At 35.9% G+C, this 26,752-nt stretch overlaps 2 protein-coding genes across 3 annotated transcripts in view; one reads left to right on the forward strand and one right to left on the reverse strand.

Moving 5' to 3' along the window:
- The window catches only part of LOC145668236 (uncharacterized), a 75,651-nt gene extending 59,802 nt beyond the window's left edge, over positions 1-15,849 (reverse strand). Inside the window, exons 1-2 of the mRNA XM_081735904.1 lie at positions 15,583-15,849; positions 1,734-2,022 (exon numbers count right to left, since the gene is read on the reverse strand). Of these exons, the coding sequence (XP_081592030.1) occupies positions 1,734-2,022; positions 15,583-15,670 (377 nt within the window). The 5' untranslated portion in view covers positions 15,671-15,849. The remainder of the gene's footprint in view (positions 1-1,733; positions 2,023-15,582) is intronic.
- A 3-nt stretch (positions 15,850-15,852) lies between these two features.
- LOC145668237 (uncharacterized) overlaps positions 15,853-26,752 on the forward strand; it is a 33,141-nt gene continuing 22,241 nt past the window's right edge. For both annotated transcript variants that reach the window (XM_081735905.1, XM_081735906.1), the window contains exon 1: positions 15,853-16,059. In XM_081735905.1, coding sequence (XP_081592031.1) covers positions 15,973-16,059 — 87 coding nt within the window. In that variant the 5' untranslated portion in view covers positions 15,853-15,972. The remainder of the gene's footprint in view (positions 16,060-26,752) is intronic.

Raw genomic sequence — 26,752 nt, forward strand, 5'->3', positions numbered from 1 at the left:
ATACAAAATTTTTTTTCGGAAAGCGGGTAGCTAGGTCTTACCAACTGCGAAAACAGAATTTTAAAATTCGAACCGGAAGTGCTCGAAAAAAATTCGCAAACTTCGACTTTTCAGATAAATTGACGTTCATTTGTTAATTTATGTACAAAAAGATACGCATGCGCAAACCAAACTATAATAAAATATAGTTTATTTATATCCCTATGTACATACCACAACAAGAATTATAACTCTAGCTGTCTCCATAGCCGAATGGTGAGGCTCCGAAGTTGACCATTTTCCATGTCTTCTACAATTCATAAATTGTACTCCCCGTCTTTGATGGCCCATTACTTGGCGGGAAAATTTTTTTCGACAAAACAAAAAAATATGTCTCTCTTAAAAACATGTCTAGTTGCTATTAAATAAGTTTCAACAATATCTGAGATGGTGATGGTACAATTTTATAATTTTTTGCCTGAGTTGAAATGGAAGGCACCATAAACTATTTGGAAGTTGTATTTTATTCGAAACTTGATTGAAAACCCGTTTCAAACTATCAAAAATATATTTAAAAAATATAATAAAATGCAAAATGAAATTAATTTTTTCAGTTTAACATCCCACGATATTCTTATTTAGACTGAGGGAGACGGATGATTCATTATGAAAGGCAAGTGATTCATTATGAAAGAATCGGTGGAATTAGAATGTGGGAGGAAACGGGAGTACTCCGAGAAAATCCAAAGACACGATGTTATGCATCACAAACTTACTTCGCCAAGGATCGAACCAGGGATCTCATGCAACAAAGGTAAGATCTTTACCACTGAGCAACCGTGCCCCGCAATGTCAAAAACAAAGGACTAACGGTTTTAAGACTGTGTAACGTTTGACTGAAATTACTTGAGGTTTACAGCGCAATATTCCCATGAAAGTTTACGAAGTTCTTTCTCTGTTTATGTTTGATAGCCCTAGTTATAAGATTTGGAACAGTGCTAATATTAATATTTAAAATATGTTCCCAATCTCAAAAAGTCTTGCCTTAGAACTCACATAATGCATTGGATTCCTTGCCTCCTACCTCCAGATATTGTTATTCGCATGAATTTTCCTCGTTTCTAATTCATCACGAGCACACTACCGTATATAGGCAGAAAGTGGTCGAAAAAATATCATTCTGTTCTGCATCATGGCATTGACGTATGACCTACTAAGTGTCATTGCAGAAACTGACACGCTTCCATCGAAACAAACATTTTTCAGTTTTACGTCCTACGATTAAGACTTATGCGGGATAGGCTAATGTAGATGATGATGGTGATAAATGAATGGAATGGTGGAATGACTAAAATGGCAGGAAACGTGAGAAATTCTAGAAAAACCCACGCACGCGGTATTTGCCCACCACAAAGCTCACTTGGTGCGAGCTGGGATCAAACCAGGGACCCCATACACCCGAGGTTAACCCTCTACCACTAAGCCACCGCGGCCCCCTCCATCGAAATAACTTGCAGGCACTGTCATTACAGAGTCGGAACAATTCACTCTTTTGCCTTTTCCATCACATTTTTAACGAACTCAATTGATATGTTATTCATACCGGTTTCTTTCTATTCCTAATTTTGAATACCGCTTTATGAAATTCGTGCAGAATATCTTCCTTGCTTACTGCATTTTCCTCTTCAACAACTCAATTACGCTGTTTATCCTAATATCATACAAGTACTTAATATATACATGATTACACTTACCTACTAGCTTTATACGTCACCCGCGGACTGGTTGAAGATATTTTGGATCCACTCCTTGGACTTAAAAATCTCGCAGAAGAGCCAGGCGAAGGACTTCTACTGCTAGTGAGTATTGACAGTCGAAGGCTCGAATCGGTGTGTCCTGCGCTTGCGGAAGAACTACTGTCGTCCATAATAGATGGATCGGTGCTTGTTATGTAGGTCTCCAAAACATCTATTTCCAACTTAAGTAATATGTTTACTTTTCTAAGTTCAGTCACAGATTTTATCAACACTTCATCAGAAACACCTGGAAATACATGTTGAAATTATTATTATTAATCGGATAATTCTTAATTGTTTATACCCACATGCTGCAATCTCTTTGTTTCCGAGTGGTCAGATAAAAAGCAGCAACCTAAACCTATAGAGGTGTTGTGCAATTATGATTTTGTACTTCTGTAATACCGGTAAGTAATTAAACGTTGATATTATATTGTTTTTGAAACTGTTTTAGGAAATGCAATACTATCCTAGACTCAAGCGCTTTATGAGGCGATAAACCTTATAGCGAATAACGGGGATACACAATTTCTGTATTTTCATGACGGGCAATTTTCCTGAACCTTCTTGTTAGCATAGTGGTCAACGCACATCTCTGGTGAACGAGGTCTCCAGTTCGATTTCCGGTGGAAAAGCACCGAATACATTAGCACCTTTTAATGTTTAGATCTTGCGCTATATTGCGTCTCCTGGCAGAGGGCGAAAATACAAATCAATCAATCAAAATTCAAGCACTTCCTTGGAAAATGAAGGAAAACTTAAGTTTTAACTGTAACAGCAGACAGTAAACCCAACAGTGGGAAATAGTTGGCTACCAAATGCCAATCTTGGTCCTACGTTGTAATTAGTCACTTTTCCGAGCATTTGCCAACTAACTCAATTGCTAGCATGCGTTTTAGGAAAGAAGTAAAGTTATAATTAGAAGTGTAAGGGTAAAACTGACCGTAAATTTTATGTTGGTTAACATATGTTTTAAACTACGTTGTATGAACATTGTTTTTCAACTTCATTTTTACAATTAACAATCCTTTGACCATACCAACAATTAGCATAGACAGGCACTGCCAAGCGCGCTGTTCGGGAAACTTATACCATTATCCTCATCTGCATTAACCCTTCTCTTTTTGTATTATGGTATTAATTAAAATATATTGTTTTTGTACAAATTACGCATTTTTATTTCTAACTTTAGCTGATAACTAGTTTAATTACTTTTTGTCGAACTCCCCGAAAAAAAAAATAATGACGAACTTCCCTGTGGCAACTCTGTGCAAATAAGATCATACATGGTCACTTTTGAGTATAGAAATAACTGTAAAGCATGTTGCACATGTCTGATACAACTCTCTGCTCATTTTTTCAAACGTTCTACCATGTTTTTTTTATGAATTCCCTTCAACATGAGAGGTTCTAGAGTAACCTCCACAATGGTTACCGCAGTGGCGCATCTGACTTGATGGCTTGAGCTACCACTAACCTTTATAACACCAGTACATTAATAACAATAATAATAATAATAATAATAATAATAATAATAATAATTATTATTATTATTATTATTATTATTATTATTATTATTATTATTATTATTATTATTATTATTATTATTATTATTATTATTATTATTATTATTAATGGAATTTACTTTCTACGTTATTATACAGTCTTCAAAATAAAAAGACAACACACTTTCTTTTTATCAAGTAGATAAATATGATTTTCTCTTCACTAGAAACACTTATATTATCTTAATTGTTAGTACAGGAAAACTATTCTATCATGCGGATATGTCTTTGATCAGGTAATGGCGACTGCTTTGAAACAAATGCAGAGTATGAGAATTAAATCTGTCATATCTGTAGTTTCGTGTGAAGAAGAAACAAACTTGAAAACCAAAGCTTTAAGAACAAATCATGTTATTAATATAAACTCTGCCGAAGATTATTAACTTATATCTTCATAAAAGAAATACGAAAGACTTTTTGAAACGAAGAAAAGTAACATACAACTTTACAAGCGGAGGCAAAGAAACCTAACGTTACCAGACTAAAGACGACTCCTTTACAACGTAGTGATTGTGGTTCAGTAGTCAAGGCGCTTGGCCAGTAATCTGGAGGTTCTTGGATCGAATCCACGTTGGGCAATTTTCACTTTGGGAATTTTGATGCCGATTGATCAGCGATGACCCACGTTTTATTATATTCAGATATTTGAATATTCGGATGTTTCAATACTTGAACTATAAAATCTTCAGGAATAAAGTAATAATAATTATTATTATCTCGTAAAAGATTAAAAATTTCAAATTTATTATCGCTCAGGTCATACTATAACAAGCAGAAACGTGACATTTGGCAAAAAATATTTCGGTTTTGTTTAATGTTGCCCATGAGAAGAGGAATTTCTCATCTCGATTCTAAAACAAAACAAACAAAATCGGGATGAGAATTAACATTTTACATCCGAGACGGGACAAGGCTAACTCAAATTATCATCTCACTTTGGAGATGAGAATCGAGACGAGGCGAAAAGTATCGTAAACATTTCTCGTCTTGTCTCGATTGTCGAAATAGAGTACGCCGCTCTTTAAGTAACAATTGATCTGTAGACTGAATCTTATACGTTATTTTGTTACTTTGTATTTTAGAGCTCACTGAATTATGGTCTGTGTATATATTTCTGTAGCAAAGCTTTTATAATTACAACTGCATATTCTACAAGTTAATTTATTATATGCCTTACTGGTCAATGATATTCAGTTATTTTTATTACAGTTATTTTCCTTAAAATATACAGTAGAATACTTTCTACATGAAACTTTAGTGGAAGGCTTTCGTTTAAATATGGGTAGTTGCAGAGGTGTGTTTTGAAGGTACGGAACCCCTTCTCCGAGATCCCTAAGTTTAAGTTAGTTTTGCCAAATTTTAGGGCACTTTAAAACTTTTAATACCATTATTATTATTATTATTATTATTATTATTATTATTATTATTATTATTATTACTGAAGTGTTGTTAATTTAATGATTCACCCTGTTCCACCAAGTTCCCGCCTAGTGGACATTGTGGTGAACAAACACCGTGTGTGTAGGTTTTCTCCTGATTCCGCTTCCTCCCATTTTCTTTATTCCAATATTTCTTTCATTCACATCATCGACGCCTTCTGTACCTTAGCCGGCATAACCATTACTTAAAAATAAATTTTCTTATGGCTCTTGTGAGTTCAGTATCCCTACTTTCTACATGAAATTTGCCTCGAAACTTTCCGGTTAACATTTAGCCGGTTGTAGAGACGTATGCAGAGGGTATGTCCTGATGGTCCTGACACTTCTCTCCAATCACGACTATTTTGTAACTTTTGCCTAACGCTAGGGGCGATTTTACAGATTTTAATAGAATTTGTCCTCATACGGAATTTGTCTTCTATATTATTATTATTATTATTATTATTATTATTATTATTATTATTATTATTATTATTATTATTATTATTATTATTAGTGAATATTTGGGACCTCAATATTACGTCTTATTCCAATGCAAATAAGCATACTGAAGTTAAGAAAACTGAAAATAAATTTTTGGCCACTTTATAAGGATGAATTGCCTTATAACAGATACTTTGGAAGGCAAAAAGGGGGAAAAGAAGGTGTCAGCTAGTGGACAATATGAAAATCGAACCTTCGGATGCCTTAACAGAAACTAAGTAGGATTTGTCTTCATCACGATACATAGTAACGACCTTTCTTTCGGTGAAAAACATTTGATTATGTATGCGTTATATTGATATTTTAACAATATATACATTCAAATATAAATAAGAATAGTTCCTATTTACCAATTTTGGTTGAACGAATATATGGAACGTGTTGAAAATGGGGAACGAAAATATTATTATTTCTAGTAAGAGTGCAAGAACTTAGAAACAATTCCACAATGACGTTTCACACAAATTTATAACTCATATTAGGCGTTTAGGATGATCCTTTTGCATTCATGAATTGTTTGCGAAACACGCTAAGTTTTCAGACAGTAGGAATCGAGATTTTAGACTTTGACGTCATGTTGTTAGTTTTTCCCCCGTGAAGGAAGTCGTTTCAACTCTAACTTGTAAGAGAGAAATTGACTATTTTTCATATTATACATGAGAAATATCAACATTGTAAATTATAAACCTTTTCTGAATTTCCTCGGGCGGACCCCTAACTCACGAATGCTCAAGCCACTACCCTAAGACTGCTCTTTTAAGTTAGACTCAAGAAACACTCGGGTATGTAGCAAATTGCAAACGTTTACGATTCCAATATTTTATTAACGATGTAACACTGATTTCGGTCATGATAGAATACTACAGTTCAGAGAATTCACGTTTAAATTTAAAAAGAGGACCGAAAGTATCTCCGTAGCTTATTTCTATTATATGCAGTTATTTTCGTTTTACAGTTAGTTCCAGTAACCTCGAACGACAGGGATACGAACACAGATACATCGAGGACATTTAATATTTGAAAGGCTCTTCCACCGGGAATCGAAACTGAGACTCCGCCTACTGAACAATCTGATGGGTGAAGTACCTGGTTCGTTCCCAAAGCAAGTAAGCTTGACATCGTGCTCGTGTGTTTTCTCCGGATACTTCCACTTTTTCATTACACCAATTCGTCCATTATAATTCACTTGCTTTAATCATACTCATCCTCTACTTAACAGGCATAATTGTGGGACATTAAACGTAAAGATTTCATTTTCAAGCTGTTAATCCAAACCAATCCGAACTGAAAAACAGTTGTATTTTCTATTGCTCATTAACGTGTTTTCACAAAAAATATATAGAGAAAAACATGGGGAATCGTGATTCCATTCAAAAGTGAAACAGCAAACTCATAATATCTTGAACGAAACCATTACATATCGTTTGGAACTTGTCCAAAATATATACGGATATTGTGAAAAGGGCCAATATAGTGTCTGTTTTCAAACAAAACTGAACCAAATTACGGTTTGTTTTCTGAAATAAACGAACACATTCCGTTTCAAGTTTAAACCGAACCCAAACCAGTTAACGCATAGATGGCTTGGGTCAATGAAAACTTGACCCACGACCCATTGACGCAGCACCCACCGTGACCCACTATGACCCATGAACCACCGTGACCTACTAAGACCCACTCCGACCCACCATCCACCCTGAACCACTGTCCCACTAAAACACATCGTCATCAACTCTGGCACATGATCCACGGCCTCATTTCTACCGACAAAAGAGTTTACACTTGTAACAACCAGATTGTGAAATTCTAACTAATCGGAGTTTGAATTTCTACGGTCGATCGCTCAAGAACCGCTCTGTTACAATAATGATGAATCTGACCTTTACGATATAAAATGGTAGTCTTTGTCATGGGTAAAATTTCGATGAATTTCAATTAAATTATCATTGTCTAATTATTTTCTTGTTGAATTATCGATACTTTTCAGTGGAAAAACGGATGAAATTTTAAAGTCCCAAATCAAGGTAAGTAGACCAACGTACAGAAGCTTACATTACAAATTGTATGTCTACTTTTCTCACAACTTTATGGGTTGATTGTCCTGTGCTCTAAGCGCTCCATATAATAAACAAGTTTCAGCAATTATTATAGTAGAAAGTGCATGGTAACCAGGGCGAATCCTGGGGGCGATCGCCCCCCAGAAGAGGAAACTTTCTTATTTTATATATAAATAAAACCTAGAGTTCGGGGCTCTTAAAAGTAGTTCTAAGTAGCAGTATTACAACCACCGCCCCCCGAGAAATGCATCCTGGATCCGCATCTGATGCTAAGCATATATGGATATATGATGCGAAGCACTGTATTATTTGTTTCTCAACTAATATGATCTTTTCGATTATTTTTACAAACTAACCCACTATCAAGTTACCATATATTGAAAGTGCCGCCCCTCCCCATAAAGGATAAGTTTAAAAAATGCTAGGAGACGTTCTGTTTATTTTTAATAAAGAGTTAATATACTGAATTTCAGCTCCGTAAGTTAAACGGCTTGTAAGATACTCAATTTTTTCTCAAAATTTCGGATCCCCACTATCCCTTACGATATTTTCATAATGAAAGCAATATGATAACATCCAAGTTTGAATTAAGGCCTAACTATAAACCAAAAGTCATTTCATTTGACTGCAATTTGGTCGTAATGATTAGGCACACATAGTTACATTCAGTTTTTATATATTAATTTATATATTACAGTGATTCAAAAATGTATTTTTCCCTGTAGGTAGCTCCTCTAAAAACTCACAGGCTATGTGTCTCGAAAGCCAAGTAGTAGTATAAATTATATTGCTATTATTACAATTACAAATATCCAAAAATGCCTCAAGTTCTTTTTTCACTTACAGATACTCATCTCAGGTAAGTAAACATAAACAAATGAAAAAGGGATATGGAGGCCCTGAAGATAAAACGTAGACAAATTCACCAGTGTTCAGAAGCATATTTTTAAATAACGCTCGACTCTACTCATAGGAGCTAGATACGCGCTTCTGGTTAGTTGGAGTTATCAGTGCCTCGCTACGTAGCATATATAAATACAGCAGAAATCAAATGTCTGTTAGTAGCGGTCTTCGTTGCTAAGCGTACTAGTAATTATAATTTATTTTGGCGTGAGTTCAAATCCGGGCCAAGGAAAGTTTTTTTTATTTTTATAAAAAAATAACACTTAAAAAGTGATTTACTTACGTTACGTGTGCAGTTTTGGTATACGATTCCACTAAGTTGCAGTAGTAGTAATAGAATAGTAGTAGTAATAGTAGTAGTATTAGTAGTAATAAGAGTAGTAGTAGTAGGAACGGGTTAGATGCCCCACAGGGCTCATTTTGTTCCACCTTGACTGCCATGATATAAATTTAACCTCAACTGCTTCTTCAATTCTAACAAAGTGACAATTTTCCTCTATTACAACTATTATACACAATACATACACCAGAAGGTTTGGACCAGGCCCACAATTAGCCACAGATGTTTGGATTGGCCATGAATATGCTAAGGGGACAAGTGATTAAAAATTCTCTTACACATATCTAAATTGTGTTTTCTGTGTTGAGGTCTAGAGAGGCCACAAAAAGTTTAGGGGGGGCCAGGACTCTTAGCCCCTCTGGTTGCGGGCCTGGTTTGGACAATCGCAAACTGCAACAATCAGAAACTGTCATAAATTTGTCTGAAACGTCATTGTGCACGGAATTGTCCATGGAATTGTTTCTAAATTCTTTCACTTTTACTAGTAATAATAATATTTTCGTTCCCCATTTTCAACACGTTCCATATATTCGTTCAACCAAAATTGGTAAATAGGAACTATTCTTATTTATATTTGAATGTATATATTGTTAAAATATCAATATAACGCATACATAATCCAATGTTTTCCACCGAAAGAAAGGTCGTTACTATGTATCGTGATGAAGACAAATCCTACTTAGTTTCTGTTAAGGCATCCGAAGGTTCGATTTTCATATTGTCCACTAGCTGACACCTTCTTTTCCCCCTCTTTTCCTTCCAAAGTATCTGTTATAAGGCAATTCATCCTTATAAAGTGACCAAAAATTTATTTTCAGTTTTCTTAACTTCGGTATGCTTATTTGCATTGGAATAAGACGTAATATTGAGGTCCCAAATATTCACTAATAATAATAGTAATAATAATAATAATAATAATAATAATAATAATAATAATAATAATAATAATAATAATAATAATATAGAAGACAAATTCCGTATGAGGACACATTGTATTAAAATCTGTAAAATCGCCCCTAGCGTTAGGCAAAAGTTACAAAATAGTCGTGATTGGAGAGAAGTGTCAGGACCATCAGGACATACCCTCTGCATACGTCTCTACAACCGGCTAAATGTTAACCGGAAAGTTTCGAGGCAAATTTCATGTAGAAAGTAGGGATACTGAACTCACAAGAGCCATAAGAAAATTTATTTTTAAGTAATGGTTATGCCGGCTAAGGTACAGAAGGCGTCGATGATGTGAATGAAAGAAATATTGGAATAAAGAAAATGGGAGGAAGCGGAATCAGGAGAAAACCTACACACACGGTGTTTGTTCACCACAATGTCCACTAGGCGGGAACTTGGTGGAACAGGGTGAATCATTAAATTAACAACACTTCAGTAATAATAATAATAATAATAATAATAATAATAATAATAATAATAATAATAATAATAATAATAATAATAATAATAATAATAATAATGGTATTAAAAGTTTTAAAGTGCCCTAAAATTTGGCAAAACTAACTTAAACGTAGGGATCTCGGAGAAGGGGTTCCGTACCTTCAAAACACACCTCTGCAACTACCCATATTTAAACGAAAGCCTTCCACTAAAGTTTCATGTAGAAAGTATTCTACTGTATATTTTAAGGAAAATAACTGTAATAAAAATAACTGAATATCATTGACCAGTAAGGCATATAATAAATTAACTTGTAGAATATGCAGTTGTAATTATAAAAGCTTTGCTACAGAAATATATACACAGACCATAATTCAGTGAGCTCTAAAATACAAAGTAACAAAATAACGTATAAGATTCAGTCTACAGATCAATTGTTACTTAAAGAGCGGCGTACTCTATTTCGACAATCGAGACAAGACGAGAAATGTTTACGATACTTTTCGCCTCGTCTCGATTCTCATCTCCAAAGTGAGATGATAATTTGAGTTAGCCTTGTCCCGTCTCGGATGTAAAATGTTAATTCTCATCCCGATTTTGTTTGTTTTGTTTTAGAATCGAGATGAGAAATTCCTCTTCTCATGGGCAACATCGAAATGTTTTTTTTGCCAAATGTCACGTTTCTGCTTGTTATGGTATGACCTGAGCAATAATAAGTTTCAAATTTTTAATCTTTTACGAGATAATAATAATAATTATTATTATTACTATTATTCCTGAAGATTTGATAGTTCAAGTATTGAAACATCCGAGTATTCAAATATCCGAATATAATAAAACGTGGGTCATCGCCGATCAATCGCCATCAAAATTCCTGAAGTAAAAGAAAAAAACGCCCGACGTGGATTCGATCCCAGAACCTCCACAGATTACTGGCCAAGCGCCTTGACCACTGAACCACAATCTTTACAGTGTAAATGATTTGTCTTTAGTCTTGTTACGTTAGGTTCTTTGCCTCCGCTTGCAAAGTTGTATGTTATTTTTCTTCGTTCAAAAAGTCTTTCGTATTTCTTTTATGATGATATAAGTTAATAATCTTCGGCAAAGTTTATATTAATAACATGATTTGTTCTCAAAGCTTTGGTTTTCAAGTTTGTTTCTTCTTCATACGAAACTACAGATATGACAGATTTAATTCTCATACTCTGCATTTGTTTCAAAGCAGTTGCCATTAGCTGGTGAAAGACTTACATATGTCGGCCACGATACATTTCTATCTTCATTTGCTGCACAAAATATCCCTACAGTTTGCTTTGGATAAGTTGTAACTTTACTAACACCCAAAAATTTTTGTTAGGAGGTGTTCAATCTTTAAGAGGTCAATACTACAAGCCACTACGCGTATGTATTATTGAAAGATATTTATTATTCTGCACCCGAGAAGACGATAAGTAATTGTAAAATGCTTCCACCTATATTTTCAGAGTAAAAGTTATAGAAGTGGATTGTTTTTATAAGAGAAAAAATAAAATGAAATCTTTCCATTTACGTCAGGGGTTATGCCGGCTAGGCTAAAGGAGACGGTGATGATGATAAATGAAGGAAATGATGGAATGAAGAAAGTGGGAGGAAACGGGAGAACCACGAGAAAATTCATGCACACGGTGTTTGTCCACCATAAAGTTTACTTGGCGTGAGCGGGGATCGAACCAAATACCCCATGTACCAGAAGTGAACGCTTTACCAGTGAGCTTCCGCGGCCCCTTATAAGAAAAAGAGTACAGATGAAGTGTATTTTCAAATTTTCAGGCTACATCAATCATTTCCCTGTTAAAACAAGAATAGTTTTATTGAGAAAGTGTACAAGTATATGTTAGGATGTTTTGAGGGGGTCCACACCCGTGGAGCCCCGTGGGTGTACCACTGAATGCAAGTTATAGAGATCATTGAAATAGGCGATTAGAAAAGGAGTCTCAGTCTGCAAGAGCCTTCGCAACGTAACGCATATTATGAAACAAGTAATTATAATTATACCAACTATCGCAAAATAGTGTAAAACACAAAATTTGCATTGCGTTGAAGCAAACCGCTACAAAACAAGGCACAAGATGTCCGAGACAATTCCCGGAGACCCCCAAAATGCGTTGTCGTTCTCGTATAACTTCCCTTTACCTTCACTCATGCCCAAGAAACCGATTACTCTAGAGGAAACTGCTAGCCCCGTTCGTACGGTGCGGTCGAAGTTGGAGGGAAGGGGAATGCGCTCATAACTACATGATTCTTCTTGCAGTTGAGTAACTACAGCCGGTTTTCTGCTGCGTTGCCAGATTGGAAATCTCCTAAGAAAGCGAGACAGAGTGCGGGGAAAAAATGTTAGTGGAGTTTTCTAAATTCAGACATTTCGCAGAAACTTTTAAAATTGAAAGAAGGCAGTAAAGTATAGAATTATCAATATAAATTAGTTTATATTATATTAACTTTATTTTGTAATATTCTAAGGCTACCGCCGGTGGGCCCTGTAGCCCACAAAATACGCCACTGGGCTATCGTTATCCAAAGGTGATCCAGCCACCAGAATTTCACACTATACGCCTTACGTTTTAAAATTCTCTATGTAGGAGAGTCTCTAAAGTTGAGACTAGGCGACCGAGGTGCCAATTCTAATAGAATCCCTCTCTCCCAATTCAGCATTCGGGAAACATACCACGCAAACAATGGTCTATTGTTTCAATATTATGAGGTTGCATTAATTGGTTCCTAAATTCATAGTCATCTTGATAAGTAAGACAATCCCTCGTATATTCAAATGGCTAGCGTTCGTATCTTTCATACGCGTGGCTCAGATTTCGTGTCCAGGTGGACGCATATATTTTTTGATGTTGAGACCATTTGAATGTTACTACAATTAATGGATATTCGTGTGCGAGTGGTCCCACACACTCCTGGTTTTCCTGGGTTTTCCCAAAGTGTTTGAAATCCACAATAATTTCCAGTTTCTAATTTGAAATGTGAAAGGTCAGTGTGAAGTTTGCCCACCACAAATCAAATATTTTCTCTTTAAATCAATCTATAAAAAAATGAAAAACAAGCGAGTGGCTTGAGTTTTGAATCAAAATTTAAAAGTAAAATAAGCAATGTGAAGTTGGCCACCAAATGTATCCTGTAAATATCTCTTTTTGTTTTTCCAAACATGTGACTTTTTTTCTTCAAAACAGACCACCTTCATCAACTTTATTTCGTAAATGTATCCTTATGTTTCTCGAAATAAACTATTTGTTTTCAAAATAATCAACAACAAACACATATCAAATTTGATTGGTTTTGGTTTCCAAACGGAATTTGTAAGTGGAGGGTAACTTTAATCCCATCCCAACTTTATTTTGTAAATATATTTTTACGATTTTTTTTCTTCAAAACGATCAATAACAAACGATTGGTTACTGCGTTGGATCGAAATTTGAAAGTGTGTGAGTGTGTGTGGAAGGGTAGTGAAAGTGTAAATACCTCTTTATAATTTTCGAAACAAATGATATTTTTTCTTCAAAAGAATCAATAACAAACGAAAAACAACCGATTGGCTTGGATTTTGAATTGAAATTGAAATTTTACAGACCAGGTTGAAGTTAGTTACACCCCAATTTTTAGTTTGCAAATATCTCTTGAAATTCTCCTAAACATGCTATTTTTTCTTCAAAACAATCAATAACAAAAGAGAAACAGCCGATTAGCTTCGGTTTCAAATCAAAATTTGAATATGGAGGTCAGTGTGAAGTTGCCTGTCCCAACTTTATTTTGTAAATTTCTCTTGAGTTTTTCGAAACAAACGATTGTTTCTTGAAAACAATCAATAACAAACGATTGATTTCGGTTTTGAGTCGAAATTTGAAAGTGTGTGTCTTGAGGAGGCAACTTTACACAGATCTACTACGGGCTTTTATTCAGACGGGAGGATTGTAAATTGCGGGAGATTTCGCACAAATAGTTGGTAGAGATGGACACCGCTGTATTGTCCTAAGATATAACATATATGTACAATCATGTCCAAAATTATTGTCGCATGTCTATAAATATGTTGTTGTAGGAATATAATTTGATAACGAATTCGCCCGGTATTTCTTACAATGTTAGTATGTGTATAATCGGCCAAGACATGCATGTGGCAAATTTCATGTCAAAAGAGCAGTAAATGAGAACAATAAATCGAAAATAAAACTTTCTTGTCCATTTAGCAACATTTTGTTTTACTCATTCTAATTTTTGTATTTATAATTCTTTTCCTATGAAATTTAAGACAAATATACATTTCCTGATTATACACATAGTATCAGTATTAAAAGTACTCTGCGAAATCATTATCAAATTATATTCTTACAAGAAGACAGTTATATATATGCAACAATCATTTTGGACATGAGTATACATATCAATCGTTAGATAAAGGCCTTACAGACATCCCACTTTGTCCGGGGTAGTCCCAATTTTGAGGTGTCGTCCCGGCCGATTTTGTGTTTAGTCCCGGTCGGACGGAGAAATTTAGTTTCTAGTCGCAAAGTTATTTAAGAACTTCTAGCAATTTTTCCTTAAAAAGTTTAATGGAAAAGTCAGCAGTGGGAGGACTAATTCTCTTGCAATGACTTGCAGTGAATTTTTTGATAAAAGAAAGAACAATAATCTATGTGCTTTTTGAGAAAGGTTCATTCAAGTGAAAAAAATATAAGCCTGAATAACGTGTAGTGGTTTATCCTTTCCTCCTCTCATGAGAACGCCCAACTGCATACTGCCCGTTTGACCTTCGAGACTTTCGATGACATCAAATTTGAGTGTTTCATTCATCCACGGGGAAGGCAAGCATTTCAATTGTGATAAAAAGGTGAGAAATGTGATCCACGAGTGGCTACAATCTGGACCAAAAGAATTCTACCAACATGGTATCCATGCACTTCTGAAGTGGTGAAATACTTGCATTCAACATCAAGGGGACTACGTTGAAAAATAAGGAGTAAGATTTTCTTTTTATTGTTACATTCTAAAATGTATTGCATTTTAAAGATTTTTATTTGATCCTCCCTCGTAAATACAAATGTCATACGAAATATTAACATAAGAAAGTGTAAACATTAAATGAAATAAGAAATGAAGAAGAAAAAAAAAAGAAGTTAAAATGTTCCGAAGTCCATCTTTGATGCTATCAATCCATAAATATATTATATATAAGTCATACATGAACATGGAAAGAAAGTGTTAGAGCTAAGAATAATAATCTCCGGGGAAGGGTGAAAAGAACACGTTTCTTCCAAGTTGTCCGAGGGATTAGAAAATTGACATGACGATGCAGTAAGCATGTCAGAATCTTTCAAGTTTAGAAGCCTTATTCTTTAATCATAAAGTGAGAGGGAAGGAATACATATGATATGAGAGAGAAATTATTTTGTTTATCACTTTTGTCGACCCTAGCTGACTGATAAGATTTTTTAAAAAATGGGCGCTAGAACACGATATTCTCTCATGTGCTTATAATACGGATTCTTAGCGTACGACACGACAGATCTTATGCCAATTAAACACATAGCGAAGTTGCAAAGATCGCCAACTCGACAAGTTTTACTGTATTATAAATTGTTAAAGTCTTACCTTCGATGCTTGTTTCAGCTCCTGATTCGTACAAAATAAATTCCAGGGCACTGGAAACTCTTGCTGAGAGCCCCGTATCACTTTCCATAATTAGTAGTTCCAATTTGACTTTTTAAATTCCCTTTTCTACAAACCTACACTTATTTGTATTTGAACACTTCCACCGCGTTTCTTCTTCTCCTAACCATACAAAATAAGGTGCAGCGTTTGTTGTTGCCGTAGTAACGTTTCAACAAGTGGATCACGTGACAATCAAAGCTACCAGCTCTACTATAGAAACGTAAAGATTGAACAAACGTGCATATAAGAAAATTGTTGGTATATTTTGTGCCAGTCGACGGCGGTCGTTGTTATGTATTGATCAAACGGTTCTCATCGAAGTTGGCAAGAATGGCGTCTGCAACTGATGATTTAAGAATCAAAACTTCCTACCAAACTAGTTGTGACTACAAGGTTCCTATCCAAATGTATCATGAGGTGAGAACAATGATTATTATATTTTTAGTGTATTGTGACTCCTTTGCTTATGTTTGTTTTCCAGTTCTGATACCTCAGCATGCTTCAGCTCTAAGGGTCAATATCCTTTTTCAGACATAGATGTTTTAAGAGTTAAAAAAAAAAACTCTCATTGCTGGGCTAGTGGCTAGCGCATGTGCCTTTGATGGACGAGGTCTTGCGTTCGATCTCCACTGATAACCATCAAGTACACTACAGTGGCTCAAATCCCACTTTAAACTTTAGGTCTATTCTCTGTTTCACATAAAAGGATAGGAAAAAGAAGAAGTTTTTTCCCCCACCACGCTCAAGTAGAGGTGAATGTTGGTGTTCCGTCTTACACCATCAGCCCCCGCACACGGAGGTATAGAGTGTATCTAAATATGTCTAGGCCTAAATAATAAATTACAACTTTCATAATAACACTGCGTATTTTAAAACACTTAATTACATTTACCTGCATTAGTGAGTAAGTAGCACATGTGTCATTTTAATGAAAATTTTATTGAACAGTTGTATTGTTTATTTTCCTTCTTTTTTGGCAGTCGGGGTTATGACATAATGTTGGAATGGCAAGGGATGTCAGGGTTGGTAATTGAATTGGTATTTACTACTTTGATACATTAATTTCATAATATAAAATCGGAAACCAAGTGCAATATGTATGGGTAAATTTTCAGTGCGTTAAGATAATAACAATAGAACCTGAAATAATAATAATAATAATGATAATAATAATAATACACTTCTTGTTTCCTCTCTTATATACATGTGTTCTTACATTAAAAAGAACCAGAAGAAAAATAACCATATGTATACAAACAGATAATAGTGAATAAATGCGTCTCGCCCCGGGTGCCTCAACTCAGGCAAATGCCCTGGTTTCTATTGATTATTTTTCAATGAAATCATTTTCCTACATTTTTCTCTTCGTACGTACACCTGATGTGATTGTGGCAAAGTATCTTATTTTGTTTGTTGTTTATTAATACGCGGCGATAAATGTACGGTAAAGCATCATACATACAAGATTCATCAACATTGAAGTCTTCTGAGTTTATTAAGGGGGAAAATTTGTTATGGTGGACTTAAAAAAACAATCCCAGATTGATTGAAGCCTGACACGAAGTAGTAACTACAGATGCTATGTAATTTGAACAGGCCCATGTCTGAGTCTGCCGTTTCAAGCAAAATTATAATATTGGAGCTTAACCATCATAGTGAATTTGACACCCCTAAAATCCCCTAAAATTTGGCGCCTTGTGCGGTTGCAATCCTCACCCGGCCCTTTCGTTGGCCTTGAGTTTAGCCAATTGATAATAGAGGAAATTGACTTTTGAATTGTTACTTAACTATTTTAACAAAAACGGAGTTGTCAACAGTCCTGACGACCGTTGAGGGGGAGGGAGAGTAACAGAAGTTTGGAAATGAAATTAAATCTTTGAGTTTTACGTATCGCAGTTATGCCGGGTAGGCTAAAGGAGACTGTGATGACGAGAATGAATGAAACAGTGCAAAGAAAAAAAAGTAGGAGGAAACAGGAGAACTCCGAGAAAATCTGCAAAAACAGTGCTTGTCCACCACAAAGCCCACTAAGCACGAGCTGGGATCGAACCAGGGCCTTATGCCCCAGAGGTAAACGCTCTACCACGGAGCCACCACGGCCCCAACAAAAGTTTTTAGTTCTCACACAACTCTTGTCTGGAGGTCAATGCAATTAATGGGTGCTATACATACTTGAATTTCATGATTTTCAACAGTCTATCGAGAGTTGAGTGAGAAAAGCAGGGCAGTTCATCATCGGTATTTATAGCTATCATAATTTCATTTAACGTTGGCAATTCATTACGGGAAAAGACCTCATGTACCTTTGATCGAATTGCCGATTTCGTGAAGTCGTCATAGTTTTCCGAGAGGGGAAATACTTGTACGCGTATTTTTGAGACTTCTTAATTTATTTTCATTAAATTTAGCCTCCCGCCTACTTCTATAAACAGTTGCCTAACAGTTGCCTTTCCTACACTTGTCTGTTTCCCAGTCATGTCGGCGAATTCTTCAACAGTTAAACTAGGGTGTTGTTCCCTTAAAGCATGGAAGATATTCAAAATGCAACGCTTCTCACCACTTCGTAACGCTGTCCCGGGCTCATGTTTTATCGCAGAACTACTGCAAGCATCATGAATTGTCGCTTCACAAAGCACTAAATACGCAATTATTTACAATTTAATATGCACTAAAATTTGTTTCAGATAATATAAACTATACAAAACATAATGGATACAAAATACAATTTAATATGCACTAATTTCACACGACACTATATATAATATAGTTACCACACACGCTAAATTCATACAATATTTGCATAGGTCGATAGTCTGCGCACTCGATACTCAGACAGCCAGAAGACTACCTTCCTTGAAATTGTAAATAAAGACAGAATGTCGACAGGATTGGTTAGCTTTTTCTCCCGATTCTTAAGTGAAACAATTATGGAAATTAACTTTATAACGAATTAGTTCTTATTTCTAGAAATGCGATTTAATAAATAGGACTAAAACCAAAACTTTAATACATAAATAGTAAAAAATACTTTTCTTAAAGACAAAAATTAAAAACAGTAATAGTTTGTTATTCGGAGTTGACAGGTAAAAACAGCAGTGCTTTCTCACCATCAGGTGCGAGCGAATTGACGTACGAATTTAGTGTGTACACGATTCTGTTTATTAGAAAAGCTTCCCTCCCTGTGAAGGTCAACGGCTTGCTTTTCCCCTCCGTATTGGAGAGTGGTGGAAGGAAGGGGAGTTTCCTATCAGGTTGCCTGGAATAGATCTTAGTTCTACAGTTATACAAACTGTTGATTTGCCATAAATTTATCAGTGCCATAAATTTAGAAACGTGATTCTTTATACTTATCAAATGAAAGAAAAAATCTAAACATGAGTCGGAAAAGCTTCTTTTTAGAGCTATATAACGCCGAAAATGGGAAACATTGCTTTTTAAAATATTCTGGCTTGAAAGTTATGGGACCTCTCACAATTTGTTTAAGAAATTATGCAGGAACTAGTATTTGCTCTATCTAAATATTGATGTTTCACAATTCTCTAGTACCCACGCAACGAGTACTCAATTAATACTTAAAAGATGATTCCCATACCCTAACTTACTTGGTACAATTGTTACGCCGGGGGGGATTGTGATACATGGATATTTAGGTAGAGCGCAAACTAATTTTTGAGTAATTCCTTGAATTGTTTGAGATCATTTTCAAGCCAGCGCATTTTAAAACGTGATGTGTTTCCATTTTCGACGGTTTATAACTTAGAAACGATACGTTTAACGACCCATGTTTATTAGAATTTCTTTAATTTGATGTGAAGAGTCATCCCTCAAATTTATGACACCGAGTTCATTAATACCCTGTATATTAACACCCTGCTGACAGATAACGTAAATACAAATAAATTAAAGCGAGAATCGAAGATAATCTCTCTGAGTCATTATGACATCTGTCGATGCAACTCAATATCGTTGAGTTGGCTGTGTCAAAGAAAATAAGAAGTTAATATTGTATTGAATTATATTTTGTTCTCATCCGTAGCAGCACAGACAATAGACCCAACATTGGAAAAGAATGTTGACCATTTCCATGCAATTCAATGCAATGACACGTACCAAAAAAGTTTCTCCTGCCATCTACAGGTACATCTCCAATATTAAACTACCTACATACTGTTCTGTGGTTCGATGCAAATCCAGGCCCGTATCCATGGGGGTCTAGGAGGGGTCGGGCCCCCTAAATTTTTTACAGTAGGCTTGCAAATGAACTATAATATGGTTGGATCGGCCCACCCTAACTTCAGCCGGGCCCCCCTTACATTTTTGGGCTGGCTACCGGCCTGCGCCAACCCATTCCACTTAATTCCACTTCCAGTCAATTCACCGGAAGTGGGGCTTAACATTATCTTCGTCTGAGCCGCTCATATATATATATATATATATATATATATATATATATATATATATATATATATATATATATATATATATATATGTTTGCACTCGTATACTCGTATTTGTCTACTGTTTCAAATTTGTGCCTTCAGCGAGTAAATTGAAACAAGTCAAATAATTCTGGCTGAACTTAATCCTTTAGTGCGCAGCTTTAAAATTGTGTTATAGCATGTAGTTTCTAGTTCGGACATAGAAAAGCAGCTTTGCGTATCAGTTAAAATACCCCTTCACTAATGAAGTTCTGAATTTCCCGCTAGATGTCATAGTAAGCCAGCGTTGGACTCTGTCTTATGGGGCGTTTACACTTAGTCGATTTGCGTTCGATTCAGTTCAATTGACGTCACTTTCAAATTAATCGACCGTGTAAACGGAACTTCAACTTAATCGCTTGTTGATCGTGCGACTAAATCGACTCGCTGCATTTGCCACTAAATCGAAGCAACTAGGCCGAATCAGATCGATGAATGTATGTGTTCAATTATTTCAACCACAGAAAATAGAACGTCTTTTAATTCAGTTGCCAGTCGATTAGTCGCCTTTGATCAACAAGCGATTAAGTTGAAGTTCCGTTTACACGGTCGATTAAGTTGAAAGTGACGTCAATTGAACTGAATCGAACGCAAATCGACTAAGTGTAAACGCCCCATTACTTGCTGCACGAAGGAGTTGTTATATTTGAGCCTTCTTTGCTCGTTTAGGTGGACAGGTTTTGAACAAGTTGATGTTTTACTGTGTTAGACAGAAGTGTAATGAGTGCAAAAGTGCAAATACGCTGACAATTCGTCGCGTTTTATTGGTTTTATATGTTTTCAGTGGACTTTACAGATGTCAACGCGCAACTTTGCACTATGCAAACACCATAAAATGTCACATAGACCTCATAATAGGCTATTTGCATTATTTAAAAAATCCCGTGTTTCCTACATCGAAACCACTCCAAACTTTTAAAAAAATCAGTCTGATTGGAAATATTGCGCACTATATTTAATAATAATAATATATCTACAAATATGACAATCAATATGACAAATTGTATTATTTATGAATCATAATTTTGGGTGTAACTAATGACGTCGACTCCATACAATTATTTCAATATCAAACTCAATGAAATTCTTGACATAACTTTTAGTATTATTAGAAAAGGAAGTTCTTTAACTATAAATTTAATTAATTACAAACAAAGTCTCGGTTTTTCTAATTAATTAATTATATAGTCATATCACATTAAATTTGGAAATTGGCTAGTTATCATTAGATTAGTATTATTATTGTGGATCTCTCGTGTACCTGTATGCTTATCCATCATTCGGCTCCTGTTGAATCATTCTATTTAATACGCAATCTAACCATTCGGATACACGATAGATTAATAATAACAGTAGACTAGGCAGTGGCGTAACAATGGCTTTTGGAGCCCCTAGGCAAAAATCTCTATTGGCGCCCCCTCACCCATCAAATAGGCCAATGCATCACCATCTGTAACTTACGCGTACGCGTTACATCCCATACATGACATCCCACATTTGACTAGCTTTGGGCAGTGTTGCCAACATGAGATTTTTCTTTCCGCTAAAACAGGGCTAAAGATTCGCTAACTGAAAAAAAAGTCATCACATCTACAAAAATACTATAAGTAATATTGCAATCGTTATTTAAAAAGATCAGCTAATTATTATACGCCCCAATAATGTTGAAATTAGAGCCTAAATGGGTCAGTATCCTCCACATCTATTTAATATTACGTCATCTTAGTTAATATCAGGAGCGCGGACTAAGGCAAAGTTTCCACCCTGCCAATGAATCTTTGACGCTCCCCTCCCCACCTAGTCCTACCCTATATTTTACATTTTATTACAATGATGCTAGAAAATACGTTCGAAAATTTATTTTGGGATGCTCGTTTGAGCGCCTCCTGACGTTAGTGTCCCGGGCAGTTGACCGGTTTGTCCAAACTTTGGTGCTTGTGCTTGGCTGTGTAGCCGCAGTACGTGGCAATTGTGCTGTGTCTCATGGTAACACTTTTAAACTCACTCCAGATCTAATAGGGCATAGAATTTGTCATTATTATTGAAAGCCTGTTGCGCAGGGATTTTTTTTTTAAGTTAGTAAGCTCAGTACATGTAATATAGGACTGATGTCGTATTAATACAGGAGGATTAATTTCTTAATCATATAGGCCTAGTGCTTAACCTCGAGGAGTTTACAGTAATGCCAATAATTTGATACACAAATGTAATTAACTGCGAGCGAACTGACCAGGAATTTTTATTCTTGCCATGTTCGGAAATGAAGACCACGAAAACCTGGGGCACCATTTATATAATTTGCTTCTTTTTTATTAAAAACATGGGGCGCCCCTACTATACCAGAACGTCCTGCGCCCGTAGGCAATGCCTACCCTGCCTACCCTATTGCTACGCCACTGATAGTAGGCCTAGTTTAATGATAACAAACAAGGTTTTAAATTTGAATTGAGGTGACCACATAATTACCATATTGCGCAAATGTAAGTCACTCTCACATATAAGCCAAATCCTAAAATTTGAAGAATTGTAAAAGAAATAAAAGATGACACCCGAATATAAACCTAGGGAACAAAAAAATTACTGGTAATCAGGGAAATAAAAATAAATAGGTACGCATAAATATGTAGGTTTATTATAACTATAGTACATATAAAATATCATATTATTATTGAAAAATTAAGTAACACTTATTTGCTATACTTACTGTAAAGGTAGCCTTTTTTTCTTTAACTTCCAGCACAGCATTTGTTAGGCACGGAATTCGCCTAGGGTTGCCAACCGTCTGGCATTTTACCGGACAGTTCCGTTTCTGACTTCCTTGTCTGGTGTCCGGTACGACTCAAAATCGGACATTAATTGCCCGGTAATTTTTCTCTCTCACTAGTTCAGTTCTCTGTTTTATCCAGACTTTTTTTTTTTAAAGTTTCGTTGAAAGTAGATTTAGTTGAATCTGGATTCTAAAATGAACTGCATTTGACAACCGGCTGATCACAGACATAGCGCAATTCTATTTAGCAACGAATTTGTTGTTCCGTCGCAGTGATGTTATTAATCACCAAGCAATACTGTTTGTAATGTGGCAGTGATGCCAATTTGGCCTATTTTTGGCTAAATCTAGCATATTTGGAGAGGCATTTAGCCATACAAATATACGAGATGCTTATAGGCTTAAATATAGCTAATATAAAATATAAATATTTTATGAAACTCTTGCCATTCCTGGCCTTTTTTTTATTAGCATTAAATTCTTTCTAAACATACTTTTCTCTTTGAAAATACAGTGTAAAGTTAAAAATTAAGCCTATCTGTCATTAGTACAATTGTATTAATTGATTTCTCACGGCGGGATCTTTTATTACGCAACAAACCCTTGTTTTTATTATTAAATTGGAACTCCGAATCACTCAATTTTATGTGAAGTAACCACTTTTAGATTGTTCACATTTTTGACGATTGATGATGATGATGCCACAATCTTAAGAATATCCGTACTCCAGAAGGGTTGTGGTATTTCTATTTTCAAAAGTTGGTAACCCTAAATTCGCCTATTCATCTCCATCACCATTGTCACTACTGACTTTACTTTTAGTAACTGCTCCTTAACTCTCACTGCATTATCCTGATTTCTAGCACATTTTCAATTGCATATAATATGACGATATCACAATTTCTGTACGATTGCGAACATAAGACGCATCCTATTTTTTTACAATTGAAAATCCGATAATAGGTGTGGTTTATATTCTGGCCAACACGCTAATTAGAAAATTAAAGATGTAACTTTAATACCTATGTACAATTAATTATTACAAAATGAAGTAAGTAAGATATTACATGTATTAAATTTATTGTTAATGAAAGGATGGGTCATGATAAGGGCCTATTTCCACCTATCAATGGAGTTTTATGAAAATTGATACCTGTTATCTACACGATATTCCGCGTCAAAGGTCGTTTAGATTATGTTGAGATCACTTCCGGTTGTCCCTGTAGAGAGTCCAGAAGTTACACCTAACTTCAACCTTCGAAAAGCCAACGTAGGTGCGTGAGAAACGGATTTTTGTGGAAAGCGCCAACACGATGGCAAAATTCTTAATAATGTTTTGTTCTGCTGATAAAGGCACATAAAATAACCAAATAGCAAGACCACAGGTTGATTTGTTACATCATGAAAGCAATTTGTTTAGGAAAAAGCGTGTTCGGTCAACCTGTATTTCGCTATCAACATTCGTTTTCGGAGTTGTAGTAACAATAGAGCGGACACTCAGAACAACATCAAAAATTGTCAAACTGTAGTTTGATATGTCTACTTGAGTAACAAATAAAACACAGTTCTGACCAGAGCAGAATGAAATATATTAAAAACTATACTTACAATGTTACAGTTTCAAGGACCTAACGTCCTCTTCATCAGACGTTAGGTCCTTGAAACTGTAACATTGTAAGTATAGTTTTTAATATATTTCATTCTGCTCTGGTCAGAACTGTGTTTTATTTGTTACTCTACTTATCCAGAGCCATGGAGTTTGTTCATTATGTCTACTTGAACATACTAGAGACTCAGATTGTTCTTGAAGTCCGCTATATATAAAACAAAACTTTGCACTTGAAATCGCATGTATGATATGAATCAACAGTAAAGCACATAAAAATCAATTATGCAAACAATAAACTATCAAAGGAAAATATGTGAAGACTTTTGTGTTAAATATAGTCCTGAAGAATGCTTGATCGTATTCTGCATCGTCAGTTCAGTCATCATCCACTTTACCCCGGGCATCTTCAACGTAATCCTCCGAAGATGCTGGGCCATGGAATGCGGTTGGATCGTGTGTGCGAAACCCTAGATACCACAAGACCGAAGCTACGTGAGCACAGCAGCCTATCACCCTGGCACAGGCCTTATACGGGGAGTACGATTCCAGAATATCAGCAACATCGTACTTTATTCAGAGAGTGTAGGTGCGGGAAGCCGTGTGGCGAGACTCGATTTTAACACGTCTGGCATAATCCTTTTGCTGATTAAGAAAGAATTCCTGGGCGAATCCAGTGTGCACATGCTCCCTAGTATAGCTTTATGTTTGTTTGAGTTGGAAAATGTTGATAGTTAGTTTACGCAGTATTTCTTCGGACAATACTGGAAAGTTCGAGAGATCTGCCACATCCTACACATCCTACAAACTACTACACAGGATACAGCATCCGACCAGCCTGCAACTTCGGCCCAAAAGAAGCCACCAGTCTGTACCGCCACGCCAAACAAATATAAACCATCAAGCCAACCCTCAACGTCAATCCATAATCAACAGCAGATCCAACCTCAGCACCGATCAGAGGCAGACCAGCGGGAGGTCACGGTGAACAGTCAACTAAACATTTCATAATAGGCGATTAAGGATCTAGAGTTTGTTCCAGAAGCAACACAAAAGTGTGTAAAAGTCCATAAACGATAACATTTCTCCTGACGAAGACAACTTCTGCTCACAACAAGTGCATTGTCTACCCAAACAGTTCACAGTTTATTGTAATTCCCGCCCAGGCAAAAGAGCAGATATATATGAAGTTTAATGTCATAGTCCCAGACAGCTCCAGGTTATACGCACATCACTTCGATAACAAGAACTTGAAGCCAGATGTGAACGTGAAATAAGCCAACCAGTCTCGTATGGCAACAAAAATGTGTTGTCGAATCCACCAATTCCAGAATGAAGAGATTGAAGTCCCTGGAACATATTATGCCTAATACCCAGATTCCATTATTGGGGACATGTGCGAATTGTTTTTGAGTTTTGCAGTATATTTAGGCCTCCACTCATACTTGACACCTCCCACGACGAGTACATTGCACGAAGGATACTATTGTTACATGCTTTTCTTCACAAAGAACTCAAACAATGCTAACCAAGAAAGGTTGGGATCGCGAGCGCAACAAAATAAAATGGGCTCCGATGGATGAGGTATATCTCGAACTTTCCAGTATTGTCCGAAGAAATGCTGCGTAAACTAACTATAAACGTTTTCAAACTCAAACAAACATAAAGCTATACTAGGGAGCATGTGCACACTGGATTCGCCCATGAATTCTTTCTTAATCAGCAAAAGGATTATGCCAGACGTGTTAAAATCGAATCTCGCCACACGGCTTCCCGCACCTACACTCTCTGAATAAAGTACGATGTTGCTGATATTCTGGAATCGTACTCCCCGTATAAGGCCTGTGCCAGGGTGATAGGCTGCTGTGCTCACGTAGCTTCGGTCTTGTGGTATCTAGGGTTTCGCACACACGATCCAACCGCATTCCATGGCCCAGCATCTTCGGAGGATTACGTTGAAGATGCCCGGGGTAAAGTGGATGATGACTGAACTGACGATGCAGAATACGATCAAGCATTCTTCAGGACTATATTTAACACAAAAGTCTTCACATATTTTCCTTTGATAGTTTATTGTTTGCATAATTGATTTTTATGTGCTTTACTGTTGATTCATATCATACATGCGATTTCAAGTGCAAAGTTTTGTTTTATATATAGCGGACTTCAAGAACAATCTGAGTCTCTAGTATGTTCAAGTAGACATATCAAACTACAGTTTGACAATTTTTGATGTTGTTCTGAGTGTCCGCTCTATTG

This window comes from Thermobia domestica, chromosome 13, assembly GCF_964235325.1.
Source record: "Thermobia domestica chromosome 13, izTheDome1.hap1.1, whole genome shotgun sequence".
NCBI classification, from domain to species: Eukaryota; Metazoa; Arthropoda; class Insecta; order Zygentoma; family Lepismatidae; genus Thermobia; species Thermobia domestica.